The sequence below is a fragment of the Macaca nemestrina genome, chromosome 10 (genome assembly GCF_043159975.1).
Source record: "Macaca nemestrina isolate mMacNem1 chromosome 10, mMacNem.hap1, whole genome shotgun sequence".
NCBI classification, from domain to species: Eukaryota; Metazoa; Chordata; class Mammalia; order Primates; family Cercopithecidae; genus Macaca; species Macaca nemestrina.
Genome location: NC_092134.1, coordinates 13,718,382 through 13,738,289, shown reverse-complemented (window position 1 = coordinate 13,738,289; position 19,908 = coordinate 13,718,382). Strand labels below are relative to the sequence as shown.

The 19,908-nt window shown below is 44.4% G+C and overlaps 2 protein-coding genes across 26 annotated transcripts in view; one reads left to right on the top strand and one right to left on the bottom strand.

Moving 5' to 3' along the window:
- Positions 1-19,908, bottom strand: part of LOC105494914 (aspartate and glycine-rich protein-like) — a 266,293-nt gene that overhangs the window by 107,811 nt on the left and 138,574 nt on the right. For 6 of the 21 annotated variants that reach the window (XM_071070987.1, XM_071070986.1, XM_071070985.1 and 3 more), the window contains one exon: positions 23-13,010. The exons of 14 other annotated variants lie outside the window; for them this stretch is intronic. In XM_071070987.1, coding sequence (XP_070927088.1) covers positions 12,184-12,732 — 549 coding nt within the window. In that variant the 5' untranslated portion in view covers positions 12,733-13,010 and the 3' untranslated portion in view covers positions 23-12,183. Of the gene's footprint in view, positions 1-22; positions 13,011-19,908 lie in introns of those variants that run through there. One more of the 21 variants, XR_011608775.1, reaches the window with a different exon arrangement.
- The window catches only part of LOC105494943 (coiled-coil domain containing 60), a 205,267-nt gene that overhangs the window by 128,488 nt on the left and 56,871 nt on the right, over positions 1-19,908 (top strand). For 4 of the 5 annotated variants that reach the window (XM_071070982.1, XM_011764013.2, XM_011764038.3 and 1 more), the window contains 2 exons: positions 3,658-3,828; positions 10,778-10,885. In XM_071070982.1, coding sequence (XP_070927083.1) covers positions 3,658-3,828; positions 10,778-10,885 — 279 coding nt within the window. The remainder of the gene's footprint in view (positions 1-3,657; positions 3,829-10,777; positions 10,886-19,908) is intronic. The other variant, XM_071070981.1, reaches the window with a different exon arrangement.

The following is a 19,908-nucleotide window of genomic DNA, read 5'->3' as shown; positions in this document are numbered from 1 at the left end:
AATTTAAAAAAGAAGTCAGGCAAAAGCACCTATAACTGACAATATGGCATTACTAAGTGATAACAGGTTACCCATTCATTTGCTTTTGCACAATTTTATACATAAGGAAACAGATTATTTTGTAATGACAAGAACATGAGCTGAGCAGATATGACTGATCCTTGCCTGCAACTGACTGTCTGGGATGGATAATTGACATGTGGCATAAACATTCAAAAAATGTTACATGAGCTGAGAGGCAGGGTTTAAATTTAGAAAATGTTCAGTGGTAATCTTCCAGTGGCACATTCATAAAGAGCAAAAATACTGCATTTTATAGAGTCTAAACCACCGTCACATCTAAGATATGCCACTAAAAACAAAAAAAATTAAACAATGAAAAGAATTTTTTACTTAAAAAAATTTAACATAACAAAATAAAAACACGGCCAATTAAAATAAGATGGTTCTTTCTCATCACTTAGAATTTTTATTTTGTAAAAATATTTTAGGCCAGGTACAGTGGCTCATGCTTATAATTCCAGCATTTTGGGAGGCTGAGGCAAGAGGATCACTTGAGGCCAGGAGTTTGAGACCAGCTTGGGCAACATAGTGAAACCCCATCTCTGCAAAAATTAAATTTTTTTATAAGATTAAAAATATATATATTATTTTCTAATTTTTAAGAATAACTCCTTTTTACCTACTTAAATAATTTCTTAATATTCCATTTATATTTTTATATTCTCTTCAAACCAAAAGGAAAACACAGGTAAAATACATTTTAGATATTCCTCAAACCTCTTCACATTCAAAGCCCAGCTCTTCAGAATCACCCTTCCACTCTGAGTGAACAATGTCCTATGGAACATTTCTTAAGAGGATGCTCCTCTATTGTCTCCAGGATTTCTTCCCAGCTGCGGACCCAACTCTGAAAGCTTTTATAATGGCACTTTCTCGTTTTTTAAAAAAATTTTTTGAGATGGAGTCTCGCTCTGTCACTCAGGCTGGAGTGCAATGACGTGATCTCGGCTCACTGCAACCTCCGCCTCCCGGGTTCAAGTGATTCTCCTGCCTCAGCCTCCCGAGTAGCCGGGATTACAGGCACCCGCCACCACCCTGGCTAATATTTGTATTTTCAGTAGAGACGGGGTTTCACCATGTTGGCCAGGCTGGTCTCGAACTCCTGACCTCAAGTGATCCACTCGCCCTGGCTTCCCAAAGTGCTGAGATTACAAGCATGAGCCACCGTGCCATGCCTACTTTCTTGATTTTATAAGAAAATGTCAAAGAAAAAGACTTTTCTGACTTCAAACTCCTGGTCCAATGATTTATTGCCTAGAGGGGGCGATTGTACAGTCAGGCTACCAGGAGTATGAACCAAATTTAAACCTATAGAGGCCATGACAACTGCAAAGCAACTGCCACATGGCTGGCTGTGATTGTGAATGGTCAATGACTGTAAGACGCAGTTTCACATCAAGGATGTTGAGATGTGAAAAAATGGGCATTTCAGAATTGGTGAACGGAGGCCGATACAATAGAAATGTACATAATGCATTGATTTGGTATATAACAGAATGTTTTGTGTTGTGGGTGTTGTTAATAGCTTTAAAAGCTGTTAATGAAAACTCAGACATTTGCAGATTCCTGAAGCATTTTTAGGTACAGTCCAAGCAACTCCCAAATCCAGGCTCACTTAAGAACCCAAGGCCCTGCGCCGTGTTTCCCGCCTGCACTGTCGGCTTTAGCTCTAGTCACTCTTTGGTGCTCCAGTGTTTTAAAGATAGCTATAGTTCCCTAAAGAGGCCATCATCAGACTCACCATTTTGCATTTGCACCTGATATTCCATCCACTGGTATGTCATGTCCCACTTTGTTCTGCTGGTGAATTCCGACTTAGCCCAAATACTACCTCCTCCAGAAAGCCTTCCAAGATTTCTCTAGGTTCCTATAGCCCTTTGGTACATTAGGTTGAGAGTATCTGTTTGTAGGTGTTCTTTCTCCATTACACTGTGAACTCCTTGGGAGCAAATGCTTTATCTTGTTGCTTTGTACAGCCCCAGTCCCCTGAACTGGTGCCTGGAATAGCAGGTTCTCAGCCAAGGTCAGCCAGAAGAATGAATGAATGAAACGTTATCACTTAGCTGCCACCTGTGTGATGTGATTTGAAAAATGCTGTAAAATCCCCACCTCCCACCTCCCAGAATTTTCCCAGTGGACATTTGTAAGAGTCCCCTGATGAAATGAAATGCCCTTAATGACACCTTAACTCATCTTAGCAAATAAGCAGGGGTCAACTAATCACATGAGTCTGGCCATGACAGCTGGCTGGGAATATTCCCGTGCAAAACTGAGCACAGAGAGAGACCAGAGGAGAGGAAGAGGCCACCCTCAAAGAGAGAAAGAAAATACGACTTTCTCCAGGAAGAGGTCTCCAGCCTCCCCCTAGTCTCAATTAGGTGTCCCCTTCCCCAAAGCCCAGAGTCCTGCCTCTCCCATTACCCTGTGCTATTACTGACTTCATGTATCTCTCTCTCTCTCTGCCCTACTAAACCATGAACCCTGAGGGACCCAATGTCTTGTTCATCACTGAATCCCCAACAGTCAGCACAACACCCAACACACGTTGGTTGCTCATTAGGAATTTGGAGAACTTGATAAAATTGAATTTGAGAACCAACATTTACATGTAGGAACAAAGTGGGCAGACAGACAGAAAGAAACATGTAGACACCTCTGCATCAGTCCTTCTCCACCACAGGGCTGCTAACTCCAACCCCAAAGTGAAGACTGGCAAAGCGCAGGGAGGTGTGTAGCCCATCAGGGTTGAGAATGTCTTCACATCAAGCCAGCATCAAGACATCTGATTGGGAAATAGTGGCTGAGTTGGCATGAAGAGAATAATGAAGTCCCAACGTATGTTACTTGACACAGCAAGAACCCACACATTGGTACCTGAACTTCTGTAGCAGTCATGTTCACAGATGTGAGCATTTAGGCAAATCAAAGCGAGGGCAGCCTTGGCCAGGAGCCTAGGCCCTTTAGTGCCTGCTAGGCCATTGATTTTCATGGAGAAGCCCCTCTTCCGTGCCACATACTTCACAGCTGACCCCTTCCCATGCATGATGGTATCCGATCCTGCGGGCTGTGAATTGTTATGTTCACTCCATAGCACCTAGCAGAGTGCCTGGTGCTGTAAGTGGGCACTCCATAAATATTTGTTGAGTGATGGGATGATGAAGGAAATGAGGCTCAGAGAGATTCAAGGACTTGACCAGGGTCTTCAGTACAAGGTGGATCCAGAACTCAAACTCAGGTCTGGCTGAGTCTGGAAATCGACAGGTGGGAAGGCCCCTGCCCTGCCTGCAGGCACAAGGGCATGCTCAGAGATTATTGGTCCCAAGACAATAAGAGTCAACTCATCTTTTTTTTAAATTTGTGTCTCCCTCTCCTCCCTCGCTCCCTCTCTCCCTCTTTCCCTCCCTCTCCCTCTCTCTTGCTCTCTCTTTCTCTATTTCTACCTGTTTCTTCATCTCTATCCCTCTTTATCTCTCTTTTCTCTTTCTTCTCTCTCTCTTTTTCCTCTCCTCTTTCCTTCTCTCTCTCTTTCTCTCTCTCTCTCTGTCTTCCCCCACCTTCTTCCCTCTCTCCCTCTTCCTGCCTGCATGTCTCCAGCTTTTTGATCCAGTCTGTGAAGATAGGCCGTGGATATTTTGCTATTCTGAGGGAAGAGACTGCAAAGAAAAAGAAGCAACAACAACTTCAGAAACTGAAAGAGGAAGAAAGAAATAAATTCCAGCCAGCCGAAAAGATCTCAGAAATCCAGTATGGGGACACCTTATTGAGGTAAGTGGGTGCGGTAGCTGTGGCACTGAAGGTTTTAGGAACAACCACTAAGAGTGAACCCTGCCTGGTTAGGTCGAGCGAGTGCAGCTATCTCAAAGCAGGTGCCCCTTCTCAGCCAGGCATCTAACACCTTCTTTAGTGTGACCCAACCAACCTTGATAGCCTCGCTTTCTGGTATTCGCTGGAATATCTTCCACTTATCACTAACCACCCAGCTTAAATGCTGTCCTTTCCCAATACTTCCTGGAATTCAGTCCAACCATCTGCACCCATTTGCACTCCAGGTCCCCATAATACGTGTTTATATGCTAGTTTGTTTTATTCCACATCAGTATCTCTTTTCCATACCTTCAACTGCAGCCCCAGGGCCTGGCTCATTGTCCACAGAAAGCAGGTGCACAAAAATTGCCTCCTTTTTTTTTTTTTTTTTTTTTTTTAAGACAGAGTCTAGCTCTGTCACCCAGGCTGGAGTGCAGTGGCGAGATCTCAGCTCACTGCAACCTCCGCCTCCCGGGTTTAAGCGATTCTCTTGCCTCAGCATCCCAAGTAGCTGGGGTTACAAGTGCCCACCACCAGGCCTGGCTAATTTTTTTTTTTTGTATTTTTAGTAGAGACAGGGTTTCACTGTGTTGGCCAGACTGGTCTCGAACTCCTGACCTTGTGATCTGCTCGCCTCAGCCTCCCAAAGTGCTGGGATTACAACAGTGAGCCACCGCGCCCAGCCTCCTTTTTTTGTAAAGGACTTTCCCCTCGTTGGAAAAGGACTATCAACAGATTGGTCCACTATGAAATGCTCATGCATATAATAATAGTAATAACAACAATAACAATAAATACAACCATATTGATGTTTACTGTGTGCTTTATGCACACCTATTTGGCTAAATTTCAAAACATTCCTGAGATAGGTGCTACCATTGGCCCCATTTTAGAGATGGAGAAATGAGGCTTAGAAGTTAACTAATCTCCCCCAAGGTCAGTATTAGAAAGCAGCTCTGAGTCCCAAACTCAGTGGCATCAAAATCCATCGACTGCACCATTTGGCATGGACAAAGTCCTGGGATACTGTGAGCTTGTGCAGACTGAATGAGGCACAAACCAAGGAAGAAAAGAAGTGCCAAAGCAGCCAGGGAGGAAATGCAGGGTAGAAAAATGACCTGCAGCTATAGCCACTCTCCTGTGAGAGCAGCTGTTGCAACCCTAGCTACACATTAGAATCATCTGGCAAGTTTTTCAAAACACCACTTTCCAGGCCAGTTGCATTAGGCTCTCTAATGTACATTAGCTTTTCATACATTAATTTTTTTTATTTAAATAGTTTTTGGGGAACAGGTGGTGTTTGGTTACATAAATAAGTTCTCCAGTGGTGATTTCTGAGATTATGGTACACCCATCACCCAAGTAGTGTACACTGTACCCAATGTGTAGTCTTTTATCCCTCACCCTCCTCCCGCTCTTCCCCTGGGAGTCCCCAAAGTCCATTATATCATTCATATGTCTTTGCATCCTCATAGCTTAGCTCCCACTTATAAGTGAGAATATACGATGTTTGGTTTTCCATTCCTGAGTTACTTCATTTAGAATAATGGTCTCCAACTCCATCCAGGTTGCTGCAAATGCCATTATTCTGTTTCTTTTTATGGCTGAGTAGTATTCCATGGTGTATATATACACCACATTTTCTTTATCCACTTGTTGATTGATGAGTATTTGGATTGGTTCTATATTTTTGCAATTGTGAATTGTGCTGCTATAAACATGCATGTGTAAGTGTCTTTTTCAGACAATGACTTCTTTTCCTCTGGGTATATACCGAGTAGGGGGGTTGGTGGATCAAATGGTAGCTCTGGTTTTTGTTCTTTAAGGAATCTCCATACTGTTTTCCACAGTGTTTGTACTAGTTTACGTTCTGGAAAAAAAGTGCTCACCATCGCTAATTATCAGGGAAATGCAAATCAAAACCACAACGCAATACCACCTTACTCCTGCAAAGAACCGCCATAATAAAAAAAAGTAACAGACGTTGGCTTGGATATTCATAGAATTTTTTTAAGTTCCCCTAAGTGAGTCCAGTGTGAAGCCACGGTTGAGAGCCATTATGCTAAGGCTGCCTTCAGGAATCTAAACTGCCAGGTCATTTGCTGAAAATGAAATGGAAGCCACGACAGACACCCCCTTTCCTCCGCACTATTTCCCAAATTCTGTTCTTCAGAATGTTAATTTAGAGAATGTGAATATGTGCTTCTTATAAACAAGGGTCCTGCCAATGGAATCGTATAATATGTGACCCTTCTGTGTCTGGCTTATTTCACTGATAGTGCATTTGAGGTTCATCCTCAACAGACAGCAGATTGGTGGTTGCCAGAGGCTGGGGGCAGGGGGAATGGGAAGTGACCAGATGGGTCTGGGGTCCACCTTTTGGGAGTGATGAAAATGTTTTGTAACAAGAGGCGATGGTTGTACAACATGGTGCAATGTACTAAATACCACTAAATTCTCCTCTTTAAAACAGTTAATTGTATGTTCTGTGACTTTCGTCTTAATAAATTTTTTCTTCAGGCCGGGCATGGTGGCTCACGCCTATAATCCCAGCACTTAGGGAGGCTGAGGCAGGAAGATCACTTGAGCCCAGGAGTTCAAGACCAGCTTGGGCAACATAGAGATTCCATCTCTATTTAAGGAAAAAAAGAAAAACATATATAATTTTTTTCAAAAGGAACAAGGGTTCTTGTCGGTGAGACCTGGGGTATCAAGTCAGAGAAGAACTGGACCTCTTGAAAGCCCAAGGTTCCAGGTGATGGATGAGAACCCAGACTGCAAGACCTCATGGAACTGGTATATCTCCAGTCACCTCCCCTTGAATCATGGCTGTTGGGATCCCAGAATACTGTGGAAAGGTCTCCTCCTTGATCCTCATTGGTGTAGACCCTGGGATCAGCACAAATTGTACCTTCCTGACCGAACTCTATGGCACCCATAGAGTCTGATACTCCTAGTGACAGACTGGCAGCCTTTCCCTGGAATAAAGAGAAGGCAGGAACTCACAGCTCTTTTTTCAGGCGCTGTGCTCAGATTGACAGGCAAACCCAACAGGCACTGGGGAAAGAGGGTGTTTATGAAAGACACTCCTGTGCCTGTTTAAACGACTCGGGTGTCATGTTCCACTTGTTTGGATGGAGTTTTTCATCCATGGTCGTAGAATGCAGTTCTCCCCTCTCCGATCCATGTTTCAGTGTGTGAGACATGGTTTATTTAAAGTTTAATAAGTTTAAATATGCATGAGATCACTCCTCTTGTAGACTTTGGTCTGGTTGTGTCTTATCTGGTAGGTTCTATAAGCTATACAAGGATGGTTATTTTATTAAAATAAAACTGGAAGTCATTATGGCAATGTAGCCATCAAATGCATGGGTGGGAGGGTGTTATAAAGTAGCATTAGGAGATTGTCTATATCCAGACAGGGTAGTGGTGGTGAAGAACACAAGCCTTGGAACCAGTTAGGACTTCCCGCATACAACTGTTTAACTTTGAACAGATCCCTGTACCTCTCTGAGTCTCCTTTTCTTCACGTACACAAATAAATGGTACCAAACTCTCGAGCTTAATTAATTAATTATGAGGATTAAATGAAATGATACTTAGCCTAGAGCCTATGTATAAGACATGCTCAGTAATTGTTCCTACTATGACGCAGTAAAGTGAGTTTGAGCTCTCTGAGCCTCAGTTACCTAAAATCCTTAAATGTATGGCTAAAAATCTTAATTTCCACGAAAGCTAAAAAGCATCTCACATCTAACAGCAATGCTTCTATAGATAAAATTCCTAACACAAAAGTGTAAAAAATACAAGTGTTCATTTATAAATACTTTTTAAACAAAGTATTTGATCTTGTGCATCATAAAAGCAAAAGAATTATTTTCTCCCGTCTGGATCTAAGACCATAGAATACATTGTTTTAGACAAAAATTTTAAGTCTGACAAACTATGCAGGGGGAAAAAAAAATCAAGCACGTCCTCAAAGATTTCTGCCTGCAAGCAGTCTCTCCACTGTGCTCAGTGACCTCATTTTTCAGTTGCAGATTCAGCTGAAAAGGTGGGAAAAAATGACGGGTAGAATTTGTTTTATTATTGTGGCTGAGAGAAGACATAAAACCAGATATTAGGAATGTAAAAGCTGGGTTAATTTCCACATATCCTAAACCACTGGAAGCATGGTTGAGCCAGTAAGAAAAGGTCACAGCAATGTATTTGCTTGTGTTTTTCTCAGCTCTAGGGTTGACTAAAGAGTCAGTGGAAGTGAACATTGGAGGACCTAGATTCTGGTCCTAATTTTTGTTAACTTTGTGATCCCAGAATTATCCTCAAATTCCCAGAAGGAAGATATACCCCTAACTTATGTCCCAGTATCATCTCCACTGGCCGCCTCCATCCCATTCCCCATGCTAAGCCCCAAGCTAAGTGATCTTTTCAAAATATAAATTGCACGCAGCTTAACACCCTCCGTGGCTGCCATTCCCTGCAGGGTAAACACAAAAGTCTGAGCAGGGGTTCCAAGGCCCTGGATGGTCTAGCCTGTGGTTTGCCTCTCCAGCCCCAGCTCATAGCCTCCTCTTACTCACTCTACCCCAGCCCCACTCTCCTACTTTCTTAGTCATGACATGGCCTCCTCTGCAGAGTCTTTACACATGCTGTTCCCTCTGGCTGGAAGGTCTTTCCCTCCTCCATTTACCCAGTTAATTTCCATTCAACCTTCAGATTTCAGCTCAATATTTACTTCTGCTACAGTTACTATTGCCATGAACACCCACTCTAAAACTTATTAACTCAGGATAATCAGAACTGCTTTCTCTCATAAATCTGCAATTTGAGTAAGGCTCAGAGGGGCAGCTCAAAGGACCCATTTCCAAGACAGCTCACTCACATGGGTGGCAAGTTATATTTGGCTGTCAGTTTGTGAACTCGGTTCCTTTCCCTGTGGGCCTCCTCACAGGCTGCCAGCTTCCCCACAGCATGGCAGCTGAATGCTGAGTGAGCATCCCAGGACACAGGGAGGAGAGGTTGCCTGGTGCCCGGAATCACATTACTTCTGACACATTCTATTAGGTCAGCTGGTCACAGAGCCAAATGAACATAGACCTACCTCTCGATTGGAGAAGTTTCAAAGAATTTGGGGGATATGTTTTGAAATTTCCACAACTTCCTCAAGGAAGTACAGTATTCCCTGGCTTCCATTTCAGTCAAATTTACTATTCTAGGCTATTAAAGCACTTTCTCTTGGAACACTTATCACAACTGTGTGTTTGGTTATGCCCATCTCCCTCACTAGAATCTAAACTTCAGAAGAGGAGAGGCTGGATCTGTTTCATGCATTGCTGTATTGGCAAGCCCCCAGCTCAGAGAAGAGGTTCAATAATTATTGGTAGAAATGAATGAATCAAGGAACCTGTCAATGATCCAATCAATGAAAGTACTTAGACTGTGGCTCAGAAACTAAAAGGCCTTCAGGTAACAGTCAGATGGCATGAATTAGAAAGAAAGGCAGAGAGTGAGAACCGGGGATGCTTGTGTTTGGGGTAACTCAGGAAGCACACACCTCATTCAAAGCTGTCTGTGGCCCATCCTTCTTGTCAGTGGAAACACAGGCCCCGAGTGGCCAGAGCTTTCAATTTTTTGAAGGCCAAAGTTTTTCCATTTTTATGTGACATCTCCCAATTTTAAAATATAGACAATTGATTCAATTACACACACACACACACACACACACACACAGAGAGACTGAGAGTGAGAGAGAGAGAGAGAGAGACAGAGAAAGACAGACAGACAGAGACAGAGAGAAAAAAAAGAGTGGATTAATTAAAATATGTCTGTGGGCTGAATTTGGCCATGGACAAAAAAATATATACCATAAAGCCAGGAGCGATGTCTCACGCCTGTAATCCCAGCACTTTGGGAGGCCAAGGCAGGTGGATCACTTGAGGATAGGAGTTCAAGACCAGCCTGGCCAACACAGCAAAACTCCATCTCTACTTAAGAAATATAAAAAATTAGCCAGGCATGGTGGCACATGCCTGTAATCCCAGCTACTCAGGAGGCTGAGGCACGAGAATCGCTTGAACCTAGGAGGCAGAGGTTGCAGTGAGCCAAGATCACACCACTACACTCCAGCCTGGGTGACAGTGAGATTCTCTCTCAAACTATATGTATCATATGACTCAAGCATGACAACAACCCCCCCCCCCAAAAAAAACCCTATTTTCTATAATGGAAATGATTTGCTCTGCTGTAATGGTGGAAGAAAAACACCTAAATATGGTATTAAATTGCTGTTTATAGAACACAGCTGAAAGTATACCTTGTCTGGCCCTTGAAGCAAACATTTCCAACCCTAGTGTAATATACAAGTATACCACATGATTTATCTTGTTTATTCTCTTGGCTCTTCTAGCAGATTATATACTCCATGGGGGCAGTGACTGCTTTTTTTTTTCTTTTTGAGATGGAGTCTCGCTCTCTCACCCAGGCTGGAGTGCGATGGCGCGATCTCAGCTCACTGCAACCTCTGCCTCCCACGTTCAAGCGATTCTCCTGCCTCAGCCTCCCGAGTAGCTGGGACTACAGGTGCCCGCCACCCTGCCCAGCTGTTTTTGTATTTTTAGTAGAGATGGGGTTTCACCCTGTTAGCCAGGATGGTCTCAATCTCCTGACCGCCTCGGCCTCCCAAAGTGCTGGGATTACAGGGAGTGAGCCACTGCGCCTGACTGAGGGCAGGGACTTTTATATGCTCTGTTAAGGAACTGCATCTGAAACCCTCATCCCTCCAGCAGGAATTATTTGCCTGATACACAGTAAGTGCCCAGTTATATCTGCCAAATAGACCGTGGCAAGAGAAAAAGGTGTTCAAAGCTACTTATCATTGTTCACTTTGTTTCTCTGTCTGCTTGTCCTTCAGCACATATGATGATGAGAAGCTGAAGATGCTGGGAGCTAGAGTCACACGTCGCCCGTTCACTCCCGTCCACAGCTGCATCATTTCTCCCTCGCTACCCGAGGCTCACGTGTAAGCAGTCTCGCCTCTGGCTCATTTGCTTTGCTAGCTTATAAATTGTAGCCGAACTGAAATGACTCAACGAGCTGTCATGTCGGGAGCTGTTCCTTTGTCCTCTTGAAAGGGACATGGAGCCTGGAGCTGGCAAAGCTATTTGGCATATAAAAATAACAGAAAGTAGACACAGTGGTTTACAGCTAAGTGGCAAATCAGCTGGGACTGAGTCATTTCAATTCTTACCAAGCCAGACGCTCTAATGTCAAACAGTTTGCAAAGCCTGATAAAATCTGTCTACAGCCCTCGTCGAGTGTGTGTGAGAACATCTCAGCCTGTGCTCAGGGGACACGTTTTCCCCAAGATTCAAGGAGCTGTTTCCTGGAGAAGCCCCTCCAGTTTTCTGACCCGAGGCATGAACTCATCATTGCATGGTGCAACAGGAGCTAATCATCCTTCCAAAGAACACTCATGCTTTCTAAAATCTTGACATCTTGTTCCCCTTGTGTCTATTCCAAATTTCAAGCCCAACTTTTTCCTTTTCAACAGTTAGCACTTTTCAGCTGGAAGATTTCAGGCACAGGGATACAAGCTTTTGACTTTAGGGCAGGGCTTTTTAGCCTTGACACAGCTGACATTTTGAGAGAAATAATTAATTCTTTGTTGTGAAAGGCTGTCCTGTGTATTGTAGGATGTTTAGCCACATCCATGGCCTCTACCCACTAGATACCAGTGGTGACAACCAAAAATGTCTCCAGACATTATCAAATGTCCCCTGGGAGCAAAAGTGCATGAGCCCCCACCCCACATCACACACACACACAGACACACACACTCCACGTTGAGAACCACCACTTTAGGGCAATGGATTCATTTAAAGCTGTGATACAATGATTACAGACTTCTCTGTCTGCTCATTTGTCAAATATTTATTAGGCTCCTACAGTGTTCGCAGTGATAATGGCCACTCCTCATCACTCTGTAGCATTATCTCACTCAGTCCTCTCAGCCTCCCTATTGTGTAGGTGTATCATTATCCTCTCTGCAGATGGGAAAGCAGAAGCTCAGAGACATATACTCACCTATTCAAGGTCACAGAGGTCAGTGTGTTGCTGAGTCAGGTCGGTCTGACTGCAAAGCCCAAGCTTTCATCACCACACACTACATAGAACATATATCCCAAAGCCTTGCCTTTAAGGAGCTCATAATATATTTAGCAAACCAAGTTTCCTATATGTGAAGAGTAAAAGAATGCAAGAGTGAAATCATAGGATAAGATGGCAAACAAAAGCAAATCACTAATAAGAGTACTTAGTTCATGAATGGAAGATGCAAAACCCATCACCAACACCATCATCATCATCACCATCATCCTCACCATCATCCTCATCCTCACCACCATCATCATCATCACCATCATCTTCATCACCATCATCATCACCACCATCATCATCACCATCATCATCACCATCATCAACATCATCCTCAACACCATCATCCTCATCACCATCATCCTCATCACCACCATCATCACCATCATCCTCACCACCGTCATCATCATAACCATCATCCTCATCACCATCATCACCATCATCATCACCATCATCATCATCCTCACCACCATCATCCTCATCACCATCATCCTCACCACTGTCATCATCATAACCATCATCCTCACCACCATCATCTTTACCATCATCATCATCACCATCATCCTCACCATCATCATCATAACCATCATCCTCACCATCATCATCATCCTCACCACCACCATCATCACCATCATCCTCATCACCACCATCATCACCATCATCATTATCACCATTATCCTCATCACCATCATCATCACATTGTGTCAGACACATCCTTATTCCTCCCTAATATTTCAGTCATTAATGAGCCCCATCCCACTCCACACCATCGCACTGTCCTCCTACCTCTCTTTGATTGGTATTGTGATTATAACATTCCAGCCAGCAGCCTAAGCCTGATGTTCTTAAAGCATCTGCTTGCAAAAATAGGCCTTGCAATTTCTCATGATGTCTCTTGAATACACTTGCACTTCTGCCCATCCCTCCCATGGACAAGCCTTCTGAAACCAATTGGTATAGAACCAATGGGCTTTCACTTGCATCTGAATCATCTGGGGGTAGGAGGAGAGCAGGGAAGAAATGTTTCTGAGAATGCATATCCCTGAGCCCCATCCACAATTTATTTGGTCTGAGCCATTGAGGCTTACTTAAATCAGCTATGAAGTGATGGAGAGAGTTTCTTACCCATCTTCTGTCAGTGTCAGATGGGAAAACTAAAGCCCAGAAAGGGGGAAGAACCTGCCAAAAGTCTCACAACAGGAATTTTTTTTTAATTTTTTTTTATTTTTTTTTTAATTTTTTATTGCCATAGGTTATTGGGGAACAGGTGGTGTTTGGTTACATAAGTTCTTTAGTGGTGATTTGTGAGATTTTGGTGTACCCATCACCTGAGACATATACACTGCACCCAGTTTGTAGTCTTTCATCCCTCACCTCCTTCCCACCCCTCACCCTTGAGTCCCCAAAGTCCATTGTGTCATTCTTATGCCTTTGCATCCCCATACCTTAGCTCCTAGTTATGAGTGAGAAAATACTGTTTGGTTTTCCATTCCTGAGTTACTTTACTTAGAATAATAGTCTTCAACCTCATCCAGATTGCTGCAAATACCATTAATTCACTCATTTTATGGATGAGTAGTATTCCATCATATATCATATATATATATATATATATATATATATATATGCCACAGTTTCTTTATCCACTCGTTGACTGATGGCCATTTGGGTTGGTTCCACATTTTTGCAATTGCAAATTCACAACAGGAATTTTGATCTCCTGTCAGCTAAGTCAGATCTTTACACTAGGTTTGTTACATAGGCTATATTATTATTATTATTATTGCAGTGGATGTGGTTCATATTTGTATTAGACCAGAGGTCAGCAAACTATTCCTTAAAGGGCCAGACAGTAAAAATTTTAGCCTTTGCTGACCAGGTGGTCTCCCTTGCAACCACTTAACTTTGCTGTTGTAGCATGAAAACTACAACAATGGATGTGGCTATGTTCCAATAAAGTTTTATTTACAAAACCAAAGTGGCAGGCTCACTGGCTGTAGTTTGCTGTAGTCCCTGTGCAGCACTGAAGGCTGCCTTTTCTTATCCTCAGCTGTTCAAAGGCTCTGGCTGCATTTGATGACTGTATTAGTAAGCTATGGCTGTATTACAGATCACCTCAACATGGAGTGGCTTCAAACAACAATTTAGTATTGCCCCCAAGTCTACATGTCAGCAGGGTGTTTCTGCTGGTCAGGCTGACTCGGCTGATCTTGGCTGGATGTGCTTATGTGTCTACACCCAGCTGATAGGTAAGCTGGAGGTTGACTGATCTCGAATGGCTTCATTCACAAGTCTATTGGTTGGTTGCTGGCCAGGGTGACATGGGTGAGATGCTGAATGTCTCTCAACACCCAGCAAGCAAACTCAGACTTGTTCACATGGCAAGCAGAAAGGGTTCCAAGAACAAGATCCTAAGTACCCAAAGCCCCTTGAGGTCAATGATGGTGATGATGATGGTGCTGGTGATGATTATTGCATTTTCCATCTGTGAACTGGGCTCAGCATGACCACAGTTACCCTCTCACCACATTCCACTGGCCAAAGCAAGTCACCAGGCCAGCCTAGCTACAAGGAGTGTGGGGAAAGACTTCCCTTCTTGATGCAGGGAAGCAGCAAAGTCACATCCCAAAGTGTGCAAAGCAGAGAGGGATGGCACTATTGTAATCAGTCTACCAAAAGGCACCAGGGCCGGCCCTGCCTGGTGATTCCTGAATTCTCAGTTGTCATATCAGCCAATGCAGATCAGAGTCTGGTCAGTCCCCTCAATCCCTGTGTGATTGATCCCCAAAGTGGCTGATAATTCCAAATCGACTGTGTAGGGATCAATTCAATCGTGTAACAAGAGACCGACCTTTATCTTTAAAAAGGGAAGGGGGTGGTCTCTAGGAATGAGAAACAGCCTCTCGTTTTTCCATCTTAGATGGCTGGGCTGTGCCCCACAGCCTTTAATGAGTGACTAGGCAGCAAGTGCAATGCCTGCAACCTGTGTCCAGATTTGCCCTTGGCAATCAGCGTGGGGCACCTGGAATGGCTTTGAATGCATTTTCCAATTTCTCTTAGTAAAAGAAAAAAAAATGTTTTCTTCTCAGAGATGTTTATGCCCACTGGGATTCTGGTTGGTACAGCAGTTTTAATAGAGTGAACTATTCAGGTGTGCTGACCGCTGGCACTCGCCCGGAGTTCTGAGCTCAGGGACTTCGGAAGCAGGCTTTGTGTATCCCCGTTCAGCATTTTCACCTCCTATACCCTGCATTTTAAAAAGTTAATGTTCTCTCTTTTAATTTGATAAAATCCAAGATACTATGCTATGACCTGACACATGATCATTATGAGAAAAGACCGATTTCTATCAAGCATGCTTCTGGGGACTTTTTTTCACTGCAGATTCGACGAGCAATCATCAGGTTTAGGGCACTTTTTATAAACGGAGAAAAAGGACCAGATCTATCAGATGAAACCCTATTCTGATGAAAAGGGAGTCTCTACCCTCTAACAAGAGACAACATCCACACTGTCATTAAGAGCATGAATTCGGAAGCCAGACTGCCTGGGCTCACATTCCAGCTCTGCCATTTGCTGTCTTTTGTGACCTTGGATAAAGTCACATGGCCCTTTATGCCCCAGTGTCCTCATCTGCAAAACGGGGATAATAATAGTACCTTCTTCACAGGATTTTATAAGAATGAAATTAGTTAATGGATATTGGGCACTTAAAACAGTGTCTGGCATACAGTAAGGACTCTTACGGGAAGTATTCACCATTACTATTACTTTGTTGTTCTGTTGTTGTTGTTTTTGTTACTACTGTTTATTATCTCAGTGGTTCTGTATATAAGAATTGTGCTCGAGGTGCAGTGGCTCACATCTGTAATCCCAGCACTTTGGGAAACCGAGGCATTGAGCCCAGGAGTTTGAGACCAGTCCGGGCAACATGGCAAAACTCCATCTCTACAAAATACAAAAACCATCTGGGCAGGTGGCACATGCCTGTAGTCCCAGCTACTCAGGAGACTGAAGTAGGAGGATCGCTTGTGCCCAGGATGCAGAGGCTGCAGTGAGCCAAGATCACACCACTGTACTCCATCCTGGGCAACAGAGTGAGACCCTGTCTCCAAAAAAAAAAGAAAGAAAAAAAAAGGAATTATGCTCAAGTTATCAGTTCAGAAAATATCAGATCTGAACCAATTCATTCCCACCATTTTCCATCAGTAACTGGAAATCTATTGAGCCTACTCTGTGCTCAGCACAGAGCACCCTGTGGTGGACAAGACTCTGCAGGTTGTAGGCCCAAGGGCTGGAGAGTCCAGTAAACAGGTAGTTACAGTAGAGCAGGAACCCAAAGGTGAGGACAAGGAGGACACACTGTAGGGATGGGGATGCTTTAGAACCTCCTTAGAGTGAGCCCAGCCCAGACCTACAGCAATCAAGGAAGGCTTCCGGATGGAGATGAGAGCTGAAGCCCAATCACTGAGAGTCGAGAAGGAAGAGGAACAGGAACATGTACCAGGAGCAGGGAACAGTGTGCTGAGCATGTCACCTCACCCTCACTCTCACCTTTTAAGAGAGGTACTGCAATTACCTCCATTTTACAGATAAGAAAACTGAGGCTCAAAGAAGTTAAGTAATTTGGCCAAGGCCACAGGGCCAGTAGATGGCAAAGCTAGAAGTTTAACCTGGATGGTGCAAAGAGTGAGCATGCTGAGCTTGAACAACTGAGTGGATTTTTGCCAGGCTGCAGATGGTAGCACAAGGAACAGGCGGGGCAACTCAAGGCTGGAGAGGCGGACGGGGCCTCATGTGTGTCAGAGCATTAGTTTGCTGGGGCTGCCATAGTAAACTACTAGACTGGGTGACTTAAAGAACAGAAATGTATTTTCTCACAGTTCTGGAGGCTGACAGCCCAAGATCTAGGTGCTGTCAGGGTTGGTTTCTCCTAACCCTCTCGAGGTTGGAGGATCGCTCTCTCCCTCTCTTCTCTGTGTCCTCACATGGTCTTTTTCTCAGTGCTCGCAGCCCTGGTGTCTCTGTGCGTCCAGATTTCCTCCTCTTATAAGGACACCGGTCAGATTAGATTAGGGACCACCATAATGGCTTCATTTTTCAGTGAAGCCCCTCTTTAAGGTACCATCTACGAACATGGTCACACCCTGAGGTACAGGGGTTACAGCTTCAACAAATGAATCTGCGATGTCCACAATTCAGCCGATTACAAATTATTTAGGAAGTTTGAAGATTTTAAGCAAGAGAGGGAGAGGGTCAGGTCTACATCTGTTCTTGTCATCTGCAGAAATGAATCTGATGCTCATATGTCCCACATCCCCTCCACCACCTTGTGACCAAGTAGACCCCATCTCACCAATTAACTTCCTTTGTTTATTTCCCTCCCCACCCCACATATCCCAAAGCCCAGGTCTGCAGGGGCTCCAAGTTGCAAAACAGAAGAACCCATAGGCCTCTGTCCCAGCCTCTCGCAACCTCCTAGTGTTATGGGGAGGGTATAGTGAGGTGCTCATGGCCCACTGCCAGTCATGTGGCACAGCTAGCTGCTGCCATTGCTAAATGCTGGATAGGTCCTATGTGCCCAGACCTACCAAAATGCTGTCACCTGTGGGGCCCAAAAAGGTGTTAAGAGAGAAGAAAGAGACAATAATTGAAAAGGGGTCAGGTGCAATAGCTCATACCCATAATCCCAGAGCTTTGGGAGGCAAAGGCAGGAGGATCGCTAGAGGCCAGGAGTTTGACACAAGCCTGGGCAACATAGGAAGACCCCATTTTTTCCAAAAAAAATTAAAAATTAGCTGGGCATGGTGACGTGTGTCTGCAGTCCCAGCTACTCTGGAAACTGAGGCAGGAGGATCACTTGAGCCCAGGAGTTGGAGGCTGCGGTCTGGGGATAGAATGAGAGCCTGTCTCTTAAAAAAAGTTTTATTTAATAAAAAAATGGAAAAGACTATGGGCTTACAAGTCCTTTAAATTAGAAGTAAAGGAATAGTAGGCGCTTAGTAAATCATCTGTGGAAGGAAAAGACTCCAGGGAAGAAAGGAAAGAGAGTTTCTCACCGTAGTTTTCCAAAGACCTGGTGGATACAGTCACCCTAGTACACAGAGGTGAGGGGGTGGGGAAGGGCAGGGCTGCCTGCTTCAAGCTGAGCAAAATGCCTGCCTCTCAGAGGATTAGCCGGGATAACCTTGGGCCAGTTCCACGCTTGAGCCCGGGGATTGGGTATCACCTTCTGAAGTGGTGCCTTCCTGGAAACAGACAGCAGAGATACCTTCCTGCCCCTGAAAACACCAGGCCTAGGAACCCTGGGGAGTGCTGATGAGGGCAGGATGCAGTTTCAGAGAAGAGCAATTACACAGGTTCTTAATGGAGGCATCTGGCCCATTAGCGCAAGAGGAGAAATCTTGTGGGGAGAGGGGTGGCTGGCCAGGACTCCACCTTGTTTCCAGGAAAAAGGCAGGCAGCAGGTTAACCCTCTCCTGACCTCGCTCTCGGGGTGCCCACTGCATCGGCTTCATCAGCACCTCCTCAGAGCCCAGGCCCGTGAGAGCACAGACATGGAGTCAAACTGACACTGGTTCAAATTCTCACTAATCCTAGCAGTGTGACCTCAAGTCACTCATTGCCCCTCTCTGAGCCTCCCATCCCCCATTGTAAAGAGGAGGTAGGGGAGGTATATTACCTATAGGGTTGTTGTGAGCTTTTATTTTTTTTTCCAAGATGAAGTCTTGCTCCGTCACCCAGGCTGGAGTGCAGTGGTGTGATTTCAGCTCACTGCCACCTCCGCCTCCCAGGCTCAAGCAATTCTCCTGCCTTACCCTCCCGAGCAGCTGGGATTACAGGCACCCGCCACCACGCCCAGCTAATTTTTGTATTTTTAGTAGAGATGGGGTTTCACCATGTTGGCCAGGCTGGTCTTCAACTCCTGACCTAGTAATCTGCCCACCTCAGCTTCCCAAAGTGCTGGGATTACAGGTGTGAGCCACCGCACCCGGGCTCATTGTGAGCTTTAAATGAGATACTGAGAACCATCTCAGTCACCAACACGCTCTGTGACCTTGAGCAAAGTGATTGCAGCCCTCTGAACCTCACTTTCTGCTTCTCTAAAATGTGCATAATAATTCATACTCCAGCAGATTGTTGGAAGAATTAAATAATGTGTATAAAATGTCCCTGTCAATACCTGCCTCCTTGTAGGTGTTTAATACAAAGTGTCCAAAAAATCAGAAAATGTAGGTGAAACATATGTGGTGGTGGTTGTTTAAGACAGTCTCACTCTGTCACCCAGGCTGGCAGGCAGGCTCACTACCACCTTGACCGCCCTGGCGGTCAGCGTCCTCTTACGTCAGCCTCCCGAGTAGCAGGGATCACAGGTGCATGCCACCACACCCAGCTCATTTTTGTATTTTTGTACGCTGGTCTCAAACTCCTGAGCTCAAGCAACCCATCCGCCTCAGCCTCCCAAAGAGCTGGGATCACACACATGCGCCATCATTCCCAGCCTGAGACATATTTGTAAACAGTGTTTTAGTGAACATTTGCAAGTGATACGCTCTATGTGTTTTTCTTCAAAACCCAACTACATTTTCAGGCAAAGGACTCATAAATGTAAAGCAATGCATCCAATTTTTAATCTAGGGGGGAAAGAACAATTAACACACTAGTTTCCCTGTTACGCTGTTTCCAGACTTTTTACACACTCTTTTTATTTATTGTACTTTTATCAGATTAACAATTGGACATACATAGGATGCTGATTCCCTTGAAGCCTCTCATTTACCTGAGTCAAGACTTCCAGCTGGGGGACCCTTCCTTGTTTCTCTCCCTGCTATATACACAAATTCTCGGTAACTGGCATTGGATAATCTCATTCCAAATGGGCTATCACCT